Genomic DNA, 22,005 nt, shown 5'->3' on the forward strand with positions numbered 1-22,005 from the left:
ACTGCACTGTTCAAAATCTGCTTTAAAAGTCATACATGAAAAATGATTATTAAATTATTGATAACATGGCTGGACAAATCATAAAAAAATCTAGGTGCCAAAAAATTTTACCCGTAGAGAAAGGTCCAAATAATGTTTCTTTTGACTTTTTCAGAGTGATTCTTTTACATCGGCAGATATTTGCTGCTATAAATTTCAAACATTTTGTGTTGCTCTTAGCCTGCCCCAAAGCAGAATGTTTTGCATTGTTCTATAACGAACCCTTGGCAGACTGGAAATGTTCTTTAGTAAAAATTCCTCTATTAATAGTGTTTTCTATATTTTTCTTAAAATTCTTCTAGATTGTTCTGCAGTAGCACTGATTGTTCTGCAACTTATTCTGCTTTGGGGTCAGCCTGTCTGTAATTTACTAACTATACATAGATAATTTTAGGTGCCAATACAGATTTTTTAGTTGACATGACGACCTGGCACCTGGAATTTGTCCAGCCCTGTTAGATAACAGCGTATTTAAAAAGTTATACGACTAACATTAATTTACCAAATAAATTTTGTCAATTTCAAACCACCAATTTCACAAAAAAGCCTAACAAATGTGGTTTCTTTGAAGTAGTCAATGCTTGATATAAGCCTCCCCCTTCCGTTCGTCCCGTCAAAAATAGATGTTATATTGGGAGGGTTGTTATATCGAAAGGAAAACATTTGGGACTTATCCTACCAGTCGTTGTAATGGAATGGTCTTTATAATGTGGGGTCATAATGAGCACCAACTGTATTAGTATCGAAAAAGAAAAGCTTCTGAGTTTTCATTCCATGTTTTGTCACTTTGAGGTTTTAGATTTAGACATTTTTTTGTACTTTGTACCTTGCAAATGATATTTTTTTTAGTAGGATAGTTTTACTCTGTTATTATGAAAGAGAAGCTACTGCTTTTTATATGTCATATTTTGGTATTTTGATTAAGGTTCAGGTTTTTGACAAGATCCTCAGATTTTACCTTCCAAAACCTGAAAAGACCAAAATATGATGTGTGTAATCCAACAGATTTTCTCGTAATGAGTATTCTAAAAATTTATTTCCCAAATTTAAAAAAAAGTCAACTATCACACACACAAACCTGTCTAAATACTATCCTTAAGCGACCAAATAGGACATAAAACCAATCAAGTTTTCTTCAATGATACCAACATAACTACTTTAAAATGCTCTAGTGGTTTAAAAAAAAACTTGGTTAAGTGTTTTCAGAGGTACCCGTAACTTCAAAATGTCTAAATTTTCTGCAAAAAAACGATAAATTTTCTTTTAATGGTGCAGTGTCTGTAATGTACTGGCCATCGTTACATCCCGGATTCTATTTTTATCCTTCCCAATATAATTTTGCTCTTGCCACTGACAACAATGAAACAAACAATTTTCTTTCCACTAATAAAGTTTATTACAACATTAAATCTTTTACACTTCTTAGAACTTTAACCAGTTAAAAAGGGTTAAAACATTAATATAACCTTTTTTTTAGAGTTTTAACTTATACAAATATTGCACATCAAATTATCTCTATCTCACCAATCTGTTAGTCTGAGTTCATTATATTCATGCGTCAGTGACTCCTTCAATTGTGTGGACATCACCGGCTTATGTCCCAGGTAATTGAGGCAGCGCCCGCTCTGTCCCATGTGGCGGAGGTTCTGTATCAACATCATGGTGGCCCGTGTGAGGAGGTTCTGTATCAACATCATGGTGGCCCGTGTGAGGAGGTTCTGTATCAACATCAGCTCGCTCCGTTGTTTCAGTCGAGATCCGCTTTCCCCACGTGAGCTTCACAAGCCCAGGTCTCGATGAGGAGTCGATGTCTTGAAGTGAAGGCTAGTGCTCCATGTCCCTTGTGCTAGGATTGATAGGAGTAAGAACCCCTAGGTCGCTACATTCAACCTAGTTACTGTCACTTCACCAGAACATGACGACGCACTCTGCTCGAGACACTCTCTGAAATGAACGTAAATTTCTCCCGATTTTAGCCAAAAACTGTATTTTCCTATCAATTCTATCGGGAAAAATCAAGAGCATTAACTGCACTTGTGTCATTTTTGGCATTCGCTTTGGGAGATGAAAAATGAACTGAGCTGCCAGGCGATCGCAGATTATGGAAATCATGCAGCAAATAACAGGCGGGCAGTTTTTTTTAATTAAGAAACTGGTTCATCTGTAAAAAATAACTCTCGTTGACAACTTGTGCATTTCGTCAACTTCATCGTACAGCAACTGCAATAATCCTGCATATGACCCAGGTTCCAATACGGAGAAGCGATGCAAAGGTACACAATAAGATAGACAAATAAATTCCATAGAGATTAATAAATAATAGATTTTTAATTTAACGAAATTAATTTATTATCAATTTTTAACAAAGTCATTCAGATTATGATTAAATAAATAATAGGGCTTGGATTTTTATGACTGCATATATTTTTCTCTTATTTTTTGACATATTTCGCTAAATAATTTTAAGGTATTTTTCATTGATTTCAGGGGTTTTAATGCGCTTTATCATGATTTTCAATAATTTTAAGGCATATTTCATGATTTTTATATTATAGACCATTATTTTGTATATTTCAGCAAAACGATGAAGTGATTTTTTTCTCCCCCATATTCTCTTCACTAGCTTCTTTTCCCACATCTGTCAATTTTTCTACAATATTAGAAATAATTGACAATTTTACTTACCCTTGGCATCCTTTTGTGATATTAGCAACAATTGGCAATTTCCTTTTTGTGCCTTTGGCATTATTTTTGGACAATGATTGGCAGTTTCTCGTAATTTCCTGAAGGAAGTATGTCCAGTCTATTTATAAAGGCATATTTTTAGGTATTTACAGTATATTTAAGTTTTGTTAGGGCATAAATGCATTTTTTATGTATCATATTCTGCCAGTTTTTATGTCATAAAAATCCTAGCCATAATATTAACATAAACATTAAAAATACTAATCACATACCAACGGCAACAGTCCGGAGAGACAACACACACTGATGAAGCGATTTTAGGAGAAGGATGATACTCTGATCACGTAGGCCATAACTTCACCGACCTTGATGAGAGTGGGTAACATCACAATTTGGCGACGAGGCTCAGCATGGTAAAACAAGGAACCAGTAGTCCTGACAAGTGGAGCCAGGTCTCATGTCAGAAAGTTCATGAATTCTGATGGTCTCTGTTCATATGGTTTCATATTAAAAGTTGTTTGCATATCCTCTTGAAAAGCACTGTATTGCATTATTATATTATGCTTAGGGGCAACCTATGACCTTCCTTGGTGGGGGGTGGGGGGACACTTTTCCTCAATTGATTTTTAAAATTTTTTCATAAAAATTCATTATTTTTGCAAAAACATTGAGACCAGAGATCCCCAGAGAATCTCTGGATTCCAAAAAGTGTCACGTCTGCATATTGGAAAAAACCCCTGCCATAAAAGAAAAATTGTTTCAATCTATGGATATATAATAACACTTCAGAATCCTAAAGTGTATTGACATGAAAACAGTAGTTTCTTTAATGATACCAAAGGTATATTTTGTGAGACACATTTAAAAAACTATGAGAAAATTAAAAAACAGTATAAAATCTGCCAAAAATTTTTTTTCTCTACTTTGCAATCTGGGTGGGGGAAGCTAATATTGTTACTAGTTGTTGTTGAGTTAGGAGGCTGCCTACTGCACAGTCCTACTTAGCTTAATTAAAGACATTGTTCTGAGGTTAGAGGAAATGCCTGTTCTCTTTAGCTTAATGGTAGAGCACTAGACAGTGTGAAGTTGGTGGTTCGATTCTCCACAGAGAGAGGAATGCAACTTTTCTTTTCAAAATTGCTCTTCGCTTAGTATCCCATGAATTGTACTTTGTACAATTAGTAGAGATTCATCGTTTCGTTATAAAAGCCTAGTTGAATCTAGGAAATAAAACTTTTCTTGTATTTTCTTTTATTTGAAGAACTGTTTGATATCTATAATGCTGTTCTTTCTGATTGAAGGTTTGTGTTTGTGACTCCAGCTGCTATGGCACCTCCTATAGATCTTCATGTTTCTCATCCTCATCCCTCTAAACTTTATTCGGAAAAGAGAAGAATCCAAGTATTAAACAGTGAACTGTCAGATCCTTGTTTATTCCTTCATCCGATAAGAAGAAACACAGTTACACAATTTCCAGAGCTCCGCCTCATAGAATATGATTGTGGTAAGGGGAAAAAAAATTCAATTTCAATAATGATGAAGATAAGATCCAAGATAATTATTTTGGAACTGAACAACTATATTGCAACAAATACACTCACATACTATTTCTATTGAATTTTTTTTTCAATGGTATAAGCATGCATATATATATATATATAATTTTTTTTTTGTAATTTATAAAGGTTTCATAAAGATTTTCATATCATATTTTTCTGTTAAAGTTGGTGATGATATGCTGAAGAAGCTTTGAAAAACCTTACTGGAATCTTGTTATACTTTGGTGCAAGGATATTTATTTTCTTTGGAATGACTGCCGTAAAAAATGACATTTAAAAAAAATTCTTGCTTAAAAATCCAATAATTATAACTGATTAAATTTTTCTCCCATATGAAATTAAAAAAATCCTTAAATTACAATGTAATAATATATACTCTATTTTGAGAACTTGTCGTACATGAATTTTAATAGAATATACAGGGTTCCCAGCAACCTGGAAAGTCAGGGAGAATCAGGGAAAGTCAGGGAATCGGAAAACGGTCAGGGAAAGTCAGGGAAAATATGAAATATTTGTCAAAATTCAGGGAAAATTCTAAATACTTGGGAAAACTCAGGGAAAATTTAAAGGGGAAAAAATCAGAGGATAAATCTACATTCAAATGGTTTACCTTCACTTTTTTCCATGGAAGATTATTTTTCAGATCCCCAGGGAGAGGGAAAAAATCCTTATCAGCATTTTCCTCCAGATCCCCTACTGAGAGATGTCTTATCAGTTGAAGTGTGGGATTTTACAATGCTGGCCAAGAAACAATCTGCCCTCTGAGTAAATAGATGAAGGGATCTAAAGTGGAGAGACCCTCCTTTCCATTGTTGAAAGCAAAGCCAATACCAGCTCTTAACTTCTTTTCTATTTCTTCTGAAAAAACATTTTATTTTCTTGTTTTTTTTTCCTGCCTGTGGGTAGAGAACCTTTAGGCCCATTTCTCACTGAGCGGACGTGGATCCAGATCCTAGATCCACATGCCCTTTCACACGAGCACTGAAGTTCTAAAAAATCTTTGTGCATAAAAACTTTTTTTTCCCGATTTTTGTAATTATTTTTCTCCTTCACCCCTGATTCAGTGCTCATAGGCAGCCTAGAGATATTCTTTGGTGGTTTAATCTAGAGCCCCATAAAATAATCTTAATAGTTTAATTGTAACATAAAGACACCTTTTCAGTTTGATCGTCACAATTAGTCAATGGAAGAATATATCTCAAAATATTTTCACACACAAAAGGTTTCGAGAAAAAAAATCTAAGATCTGTCTTTTTGGAAAATATGAAAAAAAATTCCAAAAACACATCCAATGATGTTCCAAAAAACAAAATCAGGAGATATCAAAGACTTTGCAAGTAGAAAAAGGGGGGAGGGGTGGAGACTTTCAAAATGTCTGTGCTTAGAAATATTCACATCACAATTCTGTGTTAAGCCCGGATTACACTATAAAAATTTCATAATTATTTTACAAATGCAACCAATAAGCTGATCGGTTGCATTTTCTCGAATGTAACCGATAAATTTATTGGTTGCTTTTTTTCAAGTTTTATAAAATAACTTTCATAAACCTTTTAGAGTGAAATCCCATCCTTAGATTAGTCACTTCTGAAATACAAAATTTCAATTTTTTTTTTTTTAAAGTTTATAGACTCAATATCATGTAAAGTATATATGTAGGTATTGGGGGGTGGACACTCCCCCCAAAACTATTCAAGTGCTTAGGGCTTTCAAACGTGTTAATCCAGCCCTGAGTGGATGCCGTACATGGATAATGTTGTTTAATAAAAGTATTTAGTTTTAAAAATAAAAAAATATTTTAAACAAATTTAAATATTTATATTTTTAAAATAATTTTAAAAATTTAAAAAGAAAGAATTAAAAATTTGTAATTAAATTTAAAAGTTATTAAAGTATTCAGTCAATTATATTCATAATGAATTACAGAACGTCTTATAATTTTGGTCCCGTCAATGTTCGTTGTTGGCAGGTTTTATTATATAAAATTGTAAAGTATGGACAAAAGGCAGTTAAAGTTGCTATATCTCCTTTATTTAAGGAAACGGAGGGATAGATGTATATATGTGGGTACATCCTATTGATGCACAGGGACCTTCATATGGTGTTTTTATATTTATGTCAAATAATTAAAAAAATTCCATGCAAAATCATCTCGAAAAAGTAGCCAAAGATGTGGACTAATTCGACCCGCGTCGTGTGAATAGCTCCAAATAACCTAATGTACGAAACTTGTATGTGCGGATGCGGAGCCCGCACGTAGGTTTTGACACATGCGGATGCCATCCGGACCCACATGAACACTTCAAAGGTGCGAGCGCATTCCACATTGTCTGAAATGCTCTGTATATAAGCATTGTTAAAACTTCTTCCAGACCTGCGTCCACATCCGCTCCGTGTGAAAGGGCCCTTAACCTTTATATGTTGAAGAATGATTTGAATTCAATTATCTCTGTGAAATTTCCAAGGAAACTAGTGTTGTGTGCAAGATCATATACACAGTTTGATTTTGTAAGGAGTGGTGTTGGTGGCAAAATATTAGCATCTGTCTGTAATGTGCTTTTCAATGGTATATTACCGTGAAATGCTATACAGTCGCCCCACCCCGTATTCACGGTTCCCGTATTTGTCGTTTTTTTCGTTCATTGGATTTTTTCCTGAGCAATCGTCATTTACATGTTTTAATTACAAAATGTGAGTTGTGCCTGTTTAGGATAGCTCATTTGTCTAGTGCTACTGATAATGCCCCGAAAATACAAAAAAAAAGAGTTTACAAAAAAAATTAGATATATTGACTATGATTGGCGAAAGTAAGTCAGTTGCTGCTTTGGCTCACCACCAGATGATTTTCATGATATAGATCCCTCTATGGTACGTTCTTCACATGTAGAAAAATTGGTAGAGGAAGTCTTGTCAACATACTCCAACATACTTGATGATATGAAGAAGAAATGGCAAACAGAAATTACAATGTTCTTTCAGAAAACATCACCAACAATCAATCGCTGCACCCCCGTTTACATTCCCTTATAATTTTGCGTTACCCTGCTCTTCTCGTGATGTTCAATAAACAGAAAATCTATGGTTTCAGTTATTTGCAATTTCCCATATTTTCCCCACCCTTAGAATGTAACCCCCCACAAATACAGGGGAGGGGGTCGACTATAATTTAGAGCATAGTTTCCTAACCTTTTTTGTCCCATCTCGCCTCCCTTCAGAAATTTTTTTCTCCCATCGCCTACAACGCAATCCAACCCATAGGATCCTATGTTATACCTGTAGCTTCTACCGCGCCCCGAAACATTCCATCACCCCCAAGGGGGCGTTAACGCCCACGTTGGGAATCACTGATTTAGTGATATTAGATGGTTTAGAATTATATATGCATGTGTCAGTGTACGCGCATTTGGTCAGGGAAATTTTTGAATTTGGTCAGGGAGAGTCAGGGAAAGTCAGGGAAATGATCAAGCAGATTTTGCTGGGAACCCTGATATAGATATGAATTGACATTGTAGTTACTGAAAACAGGAGACAATTTTTTCTTATTGTCTGTGTTTTTCAAATGAATTTAGGTATCATTTGAACTACTCTAGCATAATTTTCTGTGTTTTATCCACTTGTTAGATAATAAGATTTTTGTAAGATTATGTTAGGTTATTAAGATTATGATGCTAATTTCAAAACTTTATTTTTTAATGTTTAATTTGTAGAGTGTCATTGATTTTGACATTTAAAAGTACTGGTGCTGTTTTACCTAAAAAAAAAATATTGTGATAATTACAGCAATTATATATTACTTGATATGCTTTATTTCAGCCACCCTAAAATACCTCGGTTTCTAAAACTGCCTTGAAGTTGTTCTTACACTAAAAAATGTTTTTGATTCTTCCTCCAATCAGTCAACTGTCAGTGGGCGGAGTCAGCTGTTGTTCAAGGTTAGATAAGAAAAAGAGAGACTGTTTTTCTCCCCTTTCTTTCAGAACAGTAAAGAAATATATGCTCAGTATAAATAATACAAAAAGATTTTTTTCCAAAAAAAAATTATTTCCTCTTCCTGGAAAGCCACATACAGTGTTTTTGTATCATAATGAGGGAAATAAAAGCAATGGGCGGAGCAAATTTTCTTGTTTGAGGAATTTTCGAAAACAGGTGGCAATTCATGAAGGTTGCACAATTTTAAATTTGGCAGTTGTTATTATGTGGATGAGGAAAATTTTAAAAACTGCTTAATGGGTAAAATAAATGGTTCATGGTGGTCTCTACTTCTTAAGGTCATTTACCAAATATTTTTATTGACATTATTCTTGCATGAAAACCATAAGAGTCCTTCACATTTTAACTTGAGATAAACTCAAAAGTGTGTTGTGCAAGTTTGCACTATCTATTTTTTATTTTCATCAGTAGATGATGCACATCTGAGAACAATCTTGAATAAATATATACATTGTCATGTATTCTTTTTTTTCTGAAATACATTTTCAGTCGTCTTTTCTGGTATTTTATCTCAATGTCTTCACCCATTGAGTTTTAAAGGCAGCATCATATATTTTACTATCAAAACTCTCTGGAGATTATAATTATCTTTTGTTCCTTTATCTGTGTGGACTTTTGTTTTTCCGTGTGCAGTATGGCAATGTACTACATTCATTAATGGTGTATTAAGGCATTTTTTTTAGAATTTTCACTTTGTACTGCCATGCTTGCACACATACTGCTTAGAAGAAACACAGCCATCAGGTATGGCTAGTATTTTTAAAACAAGAAAATTATTTCAAAGTACTGTGTGCAATATAAAAAATTTAAAGGCTTAAAAATAACAATTTAAAAGTTTCCAAATTATATATATATATAAATGAATAAATATATATATTCCCCATATGTTTATATACAGTAAAACTTCGATTAACCGTCACCATCCTTACCAGGGCTGTGACGGATAACCGAGTAAACGGATAACAGAAATCTCTTAAAATCTCTTAATACATATGTACAGTAATGGTTCCACTGCGGGCTTGGAACGAAAACAAAATCCTTTAAAAGTGAATAATATGTACATACTGTGTTTAATTTCACACACAAACGATCAATATAAACTTCAATGCTAGGCCAGCTCAATAGTTGCGAGATTGAAAATATCGAATAGTGGATGTTGTATCACTTCCAAAATTCTTTGACAGTCATAACATAATCAGATGAAAGTAAGCCTTCAATAAAAGCTTTTCTATAATGTCGCTTCATATTTTCAATTATGCCCTGCTCCATAGTCTGGGTAAGTGGAGTTGTATTCGCTAGGAGAAAGAGGCATGTGTGCACAAGAAGGGTGTATCGGGTCATTGTTTATTAACGGCAGTTCTTCCGGAGGCAACTGCTTTTCGGCCATATGAGCTCTATTTTGAGACATGAAAAGGTGGAATCATTCTGGAAAAACTTCAGTCCATCCAAGCACTTTTTTTGGGCATAATAGTTCACAGGCAATGAATTCATATTTAAATTTTTGAAAGCTGTTTTTTTTGGGATTTACCAATTACAAGCAGGGGCAATCCATGACTGCCAGTTGTATTTGCACAGACCATAGCAGTGTTCCACTCTTTTTGGACCTTAAAACCTGGGGTTACTTTTTCCGTATTTTAAATTTTTTTTAGACGATGGTTAACAAAAACTGACAGTTGAACAAATGACAGTTATTTGATGTTTTACTGTATATATATTCCCAACTTCGAGGGGAGGCACAAATGCATCCAATTTCCCCCATTAAAAGTCTCACCACAGAGCAAGTCTACAACGATACAATTATTCAATCATTACACTTTACTCATGGTTAGGAAAATTGATGGTAACACTACACATATCAAGCATTAAACAGAAAATAACTTCACGTTAGGTTCACAACATGCGCACACACACATTCCAGCATGTGCCAATTTGTTAGATATTCTGTAGAGGAATGTCTACGAGTTGCATGTACAGTTAAGTAGTAGTAGCTTTTATACAAGATTGAAAAATGTGTGTATATACATGGTTCGTACGGTCCTTGAAAACCTTGAAAAGTCCTTGAAAAAAAAAAGTTCATTTTCAAGGCCTTGAAAGTCCTTGAAAATAAATAAGAGTCCTTGAAAATAAATAAGAGTCCTTGAAAAAGAATTTTTTTTTAAGAATTCTGTGAGAGTCCTTGAAAAATTTGTGTTTTCCGAAATAGTTTTCGCCACTTTTTTTTTTTTACTTCGTAAGTGACGTCCTTAAAAAAGTGCAAAGCACAGGGGAAAAGCCTTAGTAGCCAATAACCCTGGATAATTGGATTTAAAGCACGTTTTTCCCCATTATTATAAAGCCGGGGTTTCGTAGGAGAGGTTTTTTGTGCCGCGTGCAAAGTGAATCGCCCAGCGTGACACGCCGTCCACTCACCAATAATAAGAAAACAAGTTCGACTGTTTTCCTAGAGAGCGCAACAAGCCTCACACGGCAGTGTTTTACGTCGGGCGTGATTGGCCGACTGTTTCTGGAGGAGTCAAATGCGTTGTGCGCCACTCGTTTTACCGATCTTCTCTTCATTTTTGTTTTCTTTCACTTCCCTTCATCAAGCTCGATGCTTCCCTTCAAACCGGAGCATGCAGATGACAGAGTAGCTGATAGCAGGGCCGTGAGCTGATGCGCCACGGTAGGAATACACAAACGCGTAGTGTGATTATGTAAAACGTTTCTGTTGACGCGAAATGATACAGTTCGGTTTATGCGGTGCCAAAAACCTATGTTGGAATGTTTTTTCTCTTTTTATTCTCTGTGCACGTGGAACCGCTCGGCCCGACGCAATATGTAAATCGCTGGCGGCATGCTCACGCTCACGGGAGCTCGGCTTTGTACTGTAGGCTGGTTTTTTTCCGCGTCTATGTCGGGATTGTTTTTTTTTCTCCGAGATTGCCGGTTGTTATTTGTCGGCCGTTTTATTTATTTATTTCTTTTATGATCGTAAATGATCTTGTTTTTTTCCTTGCAACTTTTATGGAATAAAAGCTAGAGTTCAAAATGAACTTCCGATCGTTGTTTTTTTTCTTCAGCTCAGTCGGCACGCTCTGGCCCCCAACAACCAACCAATACCTATTTCTAGAGTACAAGTCCTTCTGCTCTAGAAGGTATTGCAACAACCCACTTCTAGGAAAACCCGGCTTTATGGTAGCATGTATCCTGTGATCGTATGTAGACGTATTTGGAGTCGTTGGAAGTCATTAAACTTTTGTACTAGGTATTTTTTTCTGGAGGATTTTCTGGATATCTTAATAAAAAAGTGTCATAATTTTTGCCGAAATAATTTCAGCCTTTCGGTCCGTAAGTGAGCGAAGCTTCCTCTGATTACTGTCAACTATAGGCGGCGATTGACTTGGAAGTCTGGGGGGGGGGGGACACGATGATGATGTCAATTCATATATGCATATATACATTAGATCAGTCAACTTCACATCCCCCCCCCGTATCTCCGCCCATGCTGTCTAAGGTTGTATGAGGTTCTTTAAAGAAAGAAAACAAAAAATGAGTAACAAGTGTGTGTACTTTTAATTACTTGTGTGGTTGAAAAATCCCTTCTATCAAGATTGGTTGCTGAGTGTGCCGGACAAAAATGTCGCCAAATGCAAGCTGTACTTCAATGGGTGAATCGGCGCTGAAATCTATTGAGCTTATATTACTGGAGGGAGTATGATGCAGGGCCATAACTAGGATATTTCTATTGTCTTGCCGCCCCCACCAATTCGGAATTCGATCATTTTATAACGGTGTTCACCTAAAAATTGCCACCCGGGGCAGTTGCCCCCCCCCCCTCCCGCGTTCTAGTACCGGCGCTGGTATGATGTCAGTGGTCTATATAATTACTTGGAAGATCACGTGACGCGTTGAATGTCGGCGCATCTCCGTTATTTTCTAATGGCATCCATAGTTGTTTAAAGGAGTTTAAAACAATAAATGAAAGAAATAATTTCAGTATCGATGATATGATTCCAAAATTAATGAAAGAGATAGTTCCAGAATTAATGAAAGAAAAAATTACAGAATTAATGAAAGGAAGAATTACAGAATTAATGAAAGAATTACAGAATTAATGAAAGAATTACAGAATTAATGAAAGAATTACAGAATTAATGAAAGAATTACAGAATTAATGAAAGAATTACAGAATTAATGAAATATAATTCCAAAATTAATAAAGCAATAATTCCAGAATTAATGAAATAATTTTAGAATCAATAAAAGAATTCAGCATTAGCAAAAGAAACAAATCCAGAATTGATGAAAGCAATTATTCCAAAAGTTATGAAAAATTATTCCAGAATTGTTGAAAGAAATTATTCCAGCATTAATGAAATAAATAAATTCAATATTAATGAAAGAAATAATTTAATCTTTTTCTATCTTTAGAAGAGGTCTTTAAAAGGAAATTAATTGCAGTATTTAGAGACTAAACAACGTTTCAATGAGGAAATTGACAGGCACGAACTGTGTTATTCAATGTGTCATATGTTTTGTATGATATATATGTGTATGTGGCCTCCTTTATTCATTACAGATGATGTGAAATAAAGTAGGTAGAAATGTAATCTCTGAAAGTTTTAATCAAAATTAAATATGCGCCTATTCATGTTAAAAATATGCTTTTGTAAAAAAAGTCCTTGAATTTTTAAGTTTTTCCTTGAAAAGTGCTTGAATAGTCCTTGAATTTTTTTTCGTTGGAAGAGTACGAACCATGATATATTACTTTTATTCTTCACTGGCTATAATACCCGGCACTGCCTGGGTTATCTCCAATTACTGGGAGGATTGAAGTGACAAACCATTATAAAGGCATAAACTATTATACATAATACTGGCAGCATTAAAGAACTGACAAACCATTGTAAAGTCATACGCATGTCTGAAACATATTGTTAGGGAACCAGAGTAAACAATCCTTAAGTCAATTGGAATAAACCATTGTTGATTGACTGTTTTTTGCCCATTTTGGGCATTTGCTCTGTTCTGACTAACTTTTAAAGTAGTCTATCGTTCGATCAGGGTCTTTTTTTGTATACATGTAAAATTTGTTGACGATTGGTCTAAAATTGTAGACTTTTATAGAGAGCATGCACACACAGAAAACGAATTATATATATGCACTCACACGGGGTGTTTCAAAAAGAATCACTTGATTCGAAATGTGTATATTACAAAAAATATTGAACGTAGACACCAAATTAAAGGTGCTCAATATGTCCACCTTGGGATGCATGGCATGTCTATACGGTAGTCAAATTTGTCCCAAACTTTTGAGTGCATGTTTGCATCCACTGCTTTCACGGCTGCTGTTATGTGCATCTTCAGTTCGGTTAATGTAGCTGGAAGGGGATGCACGTAAACATAGTTTTTTATAAATCCCCACAAGGAGAAATCACACACTGAAGTCTGGCGATCTTGGAGGCCAGTGATGTTTAACTGAATCATCAGGTCCCCTTGGGTCGACCCATTGTTTAGGAATGTGATTGTTCAAAAATTCTTGAATGCCCCAGCTCTAGTGTGGTGGAGCTTGGGCTCCTTTACTCATCTTTACAAAATGAAGTCATCCGAATTGGTTTCTAACTGTGGAAAAAGCCAATCTTGACAATCACTGAAACGGCAGCCGAAGGAAGAGTGTTAGCGCTACCTGTCGGCAACTGCATAAAACACTCGCTTTCCCTCTTCCTACCTATATATTATTTGATCAAAACAGATTAAAAGCTGAATAGTTGATTTTTTTTTAAATTGGATGATTCATTTTGAAACACCTTGTTTATAGATTAATTTCTCTGAGGAATATAGTACTATCATCATTATTTTTAGAGCAGAAAACAGTGATTACTGTGGAGAATCATGGGAAAATTATAATTTCTTGAGTTTGGCATTGGGGTTTTAAAATTTTCTTTGATCCATAGGTAAGCTACAAAATCTTGCCAGACTACTACATAATTTGAAGGCTGGAAGCCACAGGGTGCTCATCTTTACTCAAATGACGCGTATGCTGGATATACTGGAGCAGTTTTTATGTTATCACGGTCATACATATCTTCGATTAGATGGAACAACGAAAGTGGAACAAAGACAGGTTGGCCTCAATAACATTGTACAAATTGTAGTAAATCATAAAATATATGGTAGCACAAAATTTTGGGATTGGGAAAATAAAAAATCCGTCAGTGTGTTATAATTCAGAAGGCACCTTTATTATATTTTTTAGGCATTAATGGAACGATTTAATGCAGACAAAAAGATATTTTGCTTTATTTTGTCTACTCGTTCTGGTGGTATTGGTGTAAATCTGACTGGTGCAGATACTGTAATCTTCTATGATAGTGACTGGAATCCAACTATGGATGCTCAGGCACAAGACAGATGCCATAGAATTGGTCAGACAAGAGATGTTCATATATACAGGTATGTTTTGTGCATTTATTATGTTTTACTTCATCTAGCGTTTGATATAGTTATACAGTTAATAAAATGACTGAATTTTGAAGTATAAACAAATGAAAGAATTTTATTCGAATTTATTTTTCAGACTTATTAGTGAACGAACTGTGGAAGAAAACATTTTGAAAAAAGCAAATCAAAAACGTCTGTTAGGCAACCTGGCTATAGAGGGCGGTAATTTTACTACGGCATTTTTCAAGCGGGTGAGTCTTTTCATATTGATTTGTCTGTGGTAATTAATGAATGATGTAACCCACTAATATTGTTTGCAAGCAGGGTTTAAGACATAATACTTGATACATACACATAAAAAACACCAACTTGTTCTTTCCACAGAATTCTTCATGACTTGTGGAAACTTGTTATAGAATTAGTAGTGATAATTTTGGTCCAGTAGGAATAGTTGTAGTAGGCACTGAATGCTCTGACCTAGCTTTTAAAAATACACCTGCACTTATTCATATAAAATACAGTAATTATACTAGAAATTTTTCTTTTAATTTCAGAACACCCTTCATGAAATTTTCGGGCTAGATGGCCAAGAAGAATCTGTCAAGGTGGCAGTTAATTTTCTTAATGATGCATTGGTCGAAAATATGCAACAATCGCCTGATGCACCAATTGATACACCGGAACAATTTTCTGAAGCACAGCTTGAGCAGGTAAGCCTTTTTTCTTTTAACGAAGGTTTTTTTCATGGTATTTCTACTTCTGCTAATGAACAATTTAGTTGATGTAGATGTATGTACTAACACAGCAGCTTAGAACGGTGTAGCCCGGTTGATGAGATACTCACCTAAAGTACCATAGGATGTTTAGAGGTGTTGCGAGTTCGATACCCGGTTCGTCCTTGTCAGAAAACTTTTCTGACACGGGTACAACAAAAAAACGGCGACATGACCGCAGAAAAAATTGCTACCGCAGGGTGTCCCCCATCGAGGGGTTAGCGCACCAACCTCTCGATGATTATAAAAAATAAGCCTGCCATTTGGAATCGGTAATAAATTGTAGGCCCCGGTCTAATTAGCCCTCGTGTGCAGAAAATGACAGTGGTGCGACAAAAATGATCAAATGGTCAAACATAGCACTTTGTGACCTGTTTTTCACACAATTATGAAAATTGCCTTCATTCGAACGTGATTAATTTATTTCTGCCTCTAAATAACAACACACTTTCCAGGTCTATTCCTTTCTCAGAAAGCTTTTGAGTCATTTTTTAGTGAAGCTTTTGATCTTCAGCAATTTGAATGATCTGGACATTCTGGGCAATAATCTTCTCCATGTACGCATGTTACGGCTTGACAAAGAGCAAAAAAATCTGGTGCCAGAACGGGTGTTTTTTTACTCTCATACAGGGGTGGGAACTCTGCGCCAATTGCGCCGCACTGCGCCAAAACTAATATCTTGCGCCATCCTGCTCCAATAGCGTATTTTAGCATTTTTCTGCGCCAAATAGCGAATTTTGCTTCAGTATGCCCGGAATTTCGGAAAGGACGCCAAAAAATTTTTGTTCCTGCTAGCCACGAAACGTTTCTTTACGAGAAAGAGCATGTTTTATTCCACTATACTTAAACTATCGCCTTAGACTATCGGCCCCTGATCGGGCTTTCCATCGCGAAACCCCGCTATTGTCCGTGATCGTTTAACTGAAGATGGTTTGCAATGCCTTTCAGCTTTAAAGTGCAAATTCGAGTGTTTCCGTTTTAAAAAAAAAGTCGTCACTGGAAGCAGCAGAAATTACTGTAGTCGATTGTCATGTGTTAAATCTCGATGTATCGTGCAAAACATTTTTATTCCGGGAGTAAAAAGTGCATGTCCACCGAATTACGAATGTTAGTTTAGAAACTTTGCCGAATAACGAGCGTTAAATCGCCAATGTTGCCGAATAACGAGCGTTAAATCGCCAATATCGCCAAACAACGAAAGTTAAATCGGCAATATCGCCAAATAACGAGAGTTAAATAGCCAATCTCGCCAAATAACGAGTGTCAGATCGCCAATCTTGCCAGATAATGAGTGCTGAATCGCCAAACATCGAGTTGATTCTTCCGAAATTCTCTCCCATTTTGCAACAATTTCTTTCCAAGTATAAAAAAATTAAAAACTTATAAAAATTTTTTAGCTCATTTGAAGTGCCGCTGTTCAAGGCAGCAAATAGTGCCCTCAGTAAGCAAAAATCATCTTAAATAGACTGGTGCAAAACATTTTATGACAGCCGCTCTTTCAAACAAGGTGTCAAAAGCCTAAAACACCAAAAACAAAAATTAAGCTGACGAAAAGATGTTTGATAACAAAAGACAGTGCAGTTTTATTTTGAAAAGGGTTGAGGGTTAACAAAAATATTCTTGTTAATTTCACTGCTCCAATTTATAAATATCTGCTCCGAATCCCATATTTTGCTGCTCCAAAATTGCTCCAAATCCCGAATTTGCTGCTCCACAACTGCTCCAAATCCTGAATTTTGCTGCTCCAAAGCTGCTCCGAAATGGACTTAGTCACTTCCCCTGCTCATAACTTGAGGCCCCCTGTGAATATAATATTTAAATATATATCAAAATAAATTTTTTTTCATAGGCACTTGGGATGGCAGAAGAAGAACTTGACTTAGCTGCTGCTAAAACTGCTAAAGATGAGGCAGCAGCAGAGTTGGCAGAATTTGATGAGTCCATTCCTTTTGATAATGATAGTAGAGACAATGAAGAGAAGACTCCTGCAGAAGAAGAACTAGATCGGCTAATGGATCAGGTATTTTTTTGTGGCTTCTTTCATATATAGATCGTAAATATTCTTTAAAAATTGAATGCATGACTAACAGTATGATTAAGACTAATTTTAGAAAAAGCTTGATAACCCCCCTTCCCATTATTGTTGACTGTTTTATTTTTAAAAATTTGTTATATATGCATTTATTTTGAACTACTTTTGTATTCATTCATTCCTATTCATTTTAAATCATTTCAGTTGAAACCAATCGAGAGATATGCTGTGCGATTTTGTGAATCATTGCAAGAACCTGTATCCTTAGAACAGCTAAAACAGGCTGAGGTAATCCATCAATAAATCTGAATAATTTTAATTTCAACCTTATGTAGTGATTTGCAATTCATGATCATGAATCTGCAATAAAAAATGTCCTTATTAAACTACAAACTAATTATTTAAAATTTTTAACAGTTCAGAATTTTAAACCACAAATCAGAAATCATGACTAATTTTATTCATGAAAAACACACTATGGAAAAAGAAATGTTTGCAATCTATCATAAGCTTCAAGAGTAACATTTTGAATGACTGGGAGAGAGGTAGACAGTGAGTGTTAGTGCTATGACAACCACACAAACGACATGGCTGCTAGGTCTCCACACTAAGTTGTTAGAGCTCCAACCTCTCAGTTATGTAAGAAAATGAATCAAAAATCAGCTACATACTTTGTTCAAAAAGTTTAGACACTTATTTTATTACAAAAGAATCAAACTTAAGCTTTCTTGCAAACCGGACAAGCATGCCACCATCTAGCCTGGGTTCGAGTTCCAGTGTAGACCAGATAACTTTTCTTTCCGAGCTTACCTCACCCACAAAATATCTGTTTACTAGACATCTTGGGCTGAAAACAAAGCCGTCTAATATATTTTCAGTTTCGGGGGAGGGGGGGGGGTCGTCTTGATTTTTAGACTGGGGTCTACTAAAGACCCCTTAGCCAGAATTTTTTCCAGGCCTCTCTATAGTAAATTTATAGTGTAAAAAAATCTCCCAACAAATACCATTCACACACTTTTTCACCTATTATCAAACCTCTACCATACAACAAAATAATCAAAGTTTTGCTGGCCTGCAATACGTTAATATGAAATTTAATGTGCATTCACATATTTTTTCACTATTATTATTAACTTGTGTTTTGTGATGATAGTGTCAATAAATTAAAATGAAATTTGCTTTACTTATCCAGGAAGAAATTGAGGCAAAGAAAAAAGATTGGGAACTTGGTCGTTTGAAAGCACTACAAGAAGAGCATGAGAGGCGTTCAAAACAGGAAAATCTTCTAGCCAACGATGATCCTCTGCTTTGTTACTCAAGAGAGACAATGATGAATCAGGTTAGGTCCAATAATACAACTGCAAAAAAACGCTTGGCCAAGAAAAGTGGCCGTATTCATAGTAAGCCAAAACGTCGCAGCCTACGCCTTACCGAAAAAGAAAAGAAAGAAGTTTCATCTGATAATGAGTCTAATGACTCACAAACAAATATGAATTCCCATAACTTGTCCCGAAAATTCAATATTAGGAGGGTGATTAAAAGGACTAGTGAACTTGATTACAACAATGCAAATGGCCCCTCAAAAAAAAGTAGGCTGGAACTACACAATATTAATACTTCACAATCTAAATCTGTTTGCAATAAAATGGAGGTAAAATATGTGAATTCTCATAGTACTACAGATTGTAAACCATTTGCCAATCCTAATTTAGTGATTAGAACTAGAAGAGCTTCTGCCATAGAGGCAGAAGAAAGAAGCAGGAGCGATAGTGAATTTGAAACATATTTATCAAGTCATAAATCATTAGACTCTCGGTTAAATTCTTCTAGAAATTCCTTAGAAAATTCATTAGACTCTTCTGACATGATCATTAAACAAGAAAAATTGAGTGATGAAGAATTAACTGAGGAAATTCAATTGCAGTTAAACTGATTAAATGCGCATTACTTTTCCCTTTATGTAACTTATCTTTGTAAATATGTATATATATATGAATCGTGTATGATATAAAATCCTGTGATAGCTTAAGAGCTGGAAAGAGGTAAAAGGGAGAAAAGTTATTGTTAATTCTCTTGCATTTTCAAGTGTTGAATGAATAAGTGTCATACCAGATCAATGTGTACAAAATAAGTAATTGGAACCAATGGTTTCTTGTACATACTTACATGCTATGATTTATTTTGTATATTTGTGTAGTTCAGTCGCATTGATCCGTTAATGTTTGAAGTTTTATGGCATTGAACATAAATTAATTTCCATAGTGAACAAAACAAAAAAGAGAAAAAAGCATTGCTTGCAAATAAAATGAATTATGAATTAAGTTGTCTCATTTTTCTTGGTAGTTTCGTTTCATTGGTGTTTTGGTGTCAATCCGTGGAAATCAAAATTGCTCAGTTTAACAACTCTTGCTCAAAATGCGGTCATTTCTTTTGGTAGACTAGTGGCTATAACTATTTATTAAAAAAAAAAAACTTGAAAATTTAATTTTAGTCTTTTTAAGTAAACTTATTTTTTTCCCCCCTTTCCTTTTCTATTGGCACCAAAACCTCTCTGCATGAAGTGCCTCTGAAACCAATGTTACAATCTGCCAAGAGAAATGAGACGTATTTTCTTCTAGAGCAAGAGCTTTTAAGTATGTTAAAAATATTTTTTTTTACAAAAGATACTCTTTGGTATGAAAAAAATACACATTTGGAACCAAGAGGAGTTGCATTATACGCGGGTGGGTCGTTGAACATGAATATTGATCATTCATCTCTGTGAGAAACAAACATATTTCTAATCCGTAAGAGGGAATGACATTCTTAATGTTATGTGGTGGTACTTTTACATGTATGGATAATTCATATTGTACGGCCAATATCTATCCAAAGCATATTAGAAGCTAGACCCTCTCTTAGATATAGTATATATTTAATTTGGGAGGTTACTGCAGTGCACACTTGTATATACAAGTAGGACTGATTTTAAAAATTTACATTTATCTTGTTCATAATGGAAATACGTTTAATGGTTTATGGTCTCCACTGAATATTTAAATCGAGTTAGATTTTGCCCATCATGAATTTAAATTGATTTAAATTACTTGCTTTGTGCCTTGAAATACAACGGCCATCATTATTTTCCTCATATAACTATTTTAAAAATTTGCAAGATCTTTATAATTGACAGTATTACCCTGAAAATTTTCTTCATTCTTCTACTATGCAAGTTACTGTCAAGGTTCACGGGTTCAAATCTGGGTATAGAATATCAGAAGAAAGTTATTTACCTACTGAGCCTGGGGTGACCACGGATAGATGGTGCCTTCATTCCCCACCCAACCTCATAGGTTGGAAATTGCTGTATGGCGATGTATAACCAGAGTTGGTGTGCGGTAAAGTAGTAACTTTATATGGTTATAGAATTAAAACTACACTCATGGACATTTCATATAATATGCTGTTACAAACATCAGGTGGTGTACCTCTCTTGATAATACCCTCTTATTTCTATTTGAGGCAACGTGGAAAAGATTTCATGAATGGGGCTCAATTCTACAAAAGAGTGCATTTTTATCTGATAAAAGTCCTCAGTTTGTCAATCATCTACAAATAATATAGATATTTTTCCTTGATCTTTCTAGAGAAAGTTATCAGGGTCTGTTTAATCTACACTGCTCAAAACAATTAGGGGAGCAAGCAAAAAAGTGAAGAAAACCGTGCGAGACAGCCACTTATTGGCATACAATGGATAGTACAGGCGTATCAATGCGCAATACAGAAAAAAGACGTAAAAAAATTTGGAATTAAGCTTTAATTCTTTGAAAATATGGAAAAAACATGAAAAGATGATTTAGGGCAACAATTTGGTTACATGTAAACGATAACAAAAAGTACTGTTTAGACATGATGCATGAGTTTTAATAGGGCGTGTGGTCTCCTCGAACAGCTAAGACTGCTGCACACCTGTTTGCCATGGATGCGATGAGGTTATCGATCAGACTTTGGGGAATACTGTTCCACTCCTCAAGAAGTGCAATCTGCAAGTCTTTGACAGTAACAGGCAGCCTTGGTCGTGCAGCGATGTGTCGTGCACGACCAAGATGATGGATGGACCAAGCTGATGGATTCAGGTCAGGAGAGCACGCTGGCCATTCCATACGCTGTATTGTTTTAGCTTCAAGCATGTTCTCCACCAGACGAGCTCTATGCGGTCGGGCATTATCATCCTGGAAAACAAAGGAATCTCCAATGGCTCCAGCATAAGGGATGACATGAGGTCGCAGTATCTCGTCTGCATACCTTCGGGCCATCAAAGTGCCATTCCGAATGATATGCAGGTCCGTACGTCCGCCTATGCTGATTCCACCCCATACCATCCAACCAGCTCGTCTGTATTGTGACCTTTCACGAACGAATGCGGGGTTATTTCGAGTGCCCCTGTCCCTCCATATCAGAACACGTCGGGTGTCACACTCCAGACTGAATCGGGACTCGTCTGTAAACAGCACTTGGCTCCAAT

At 35.5% G+C, this 22,005-nt stretch overlaps 1 protein-coding gene across 4 annotated transcripts in view; it reads left to right on the forward strand.

Annotated features, from left to right (window-relative positions):
• The window catches only part of LOC149078535 (chromatin remodeling protein domino-like), a 152,094-nt gene that overhangs the window by 96,404 nt on the left and 33,685 nt on the right, over positions 1-22,005 (forward strand). For all 4 annotated transcript variants that reach the window (XM_089240641.1, XM_089240643.1, XM_089240644.1 and 1 more), the window contains 8 exons: positions 4,026-4,228; positions 14,210-14,379; positions 14,512-14,708; positions 14,833-14,947; positions 15,251-15,406; positions 17,319-17,489; positions 17,706-17,789; positions 18,694-18,840. In XM_089240641.1, the coding sequence (XP_089096767.1) occupies positions 4,026-4,228; positions 14,210-14,379; positions 14,512-14,708; positions 14,833-14,947; positions 15,251-15,406; positions 17,319-17,489; positions 17,706-17,789; positions 18,694-18,840 (1,243 nt within the window). The remainder of the gene's footprint in view (positions 1-4,025; positions 4,229-14,209; positions 14,380-14,511; positions 14,709-14,832; positions 14,948-15,250; positions 15,407-17,318; positions 17,490-17,705; positions 17,790-18,693; positions 18,841-22,005) is intronic.

The sequence above is a fragment of the Pholcus phalangioides genome, unplaced genomic scaffold, assembly GCF_987345545.1.
Source record: "Pholcus phalangioides strain wild (caught in Gottingen) unplaced genomic scaffold, Ppha-v1.0 ptg000013l_1, whole genome shotgun sequence".
NCBI lineage: Eukaryota > Metazoa > Arthropoda > Arachnida > Araneae > Pholcidae > Pholcus > Pholcus phalangioides.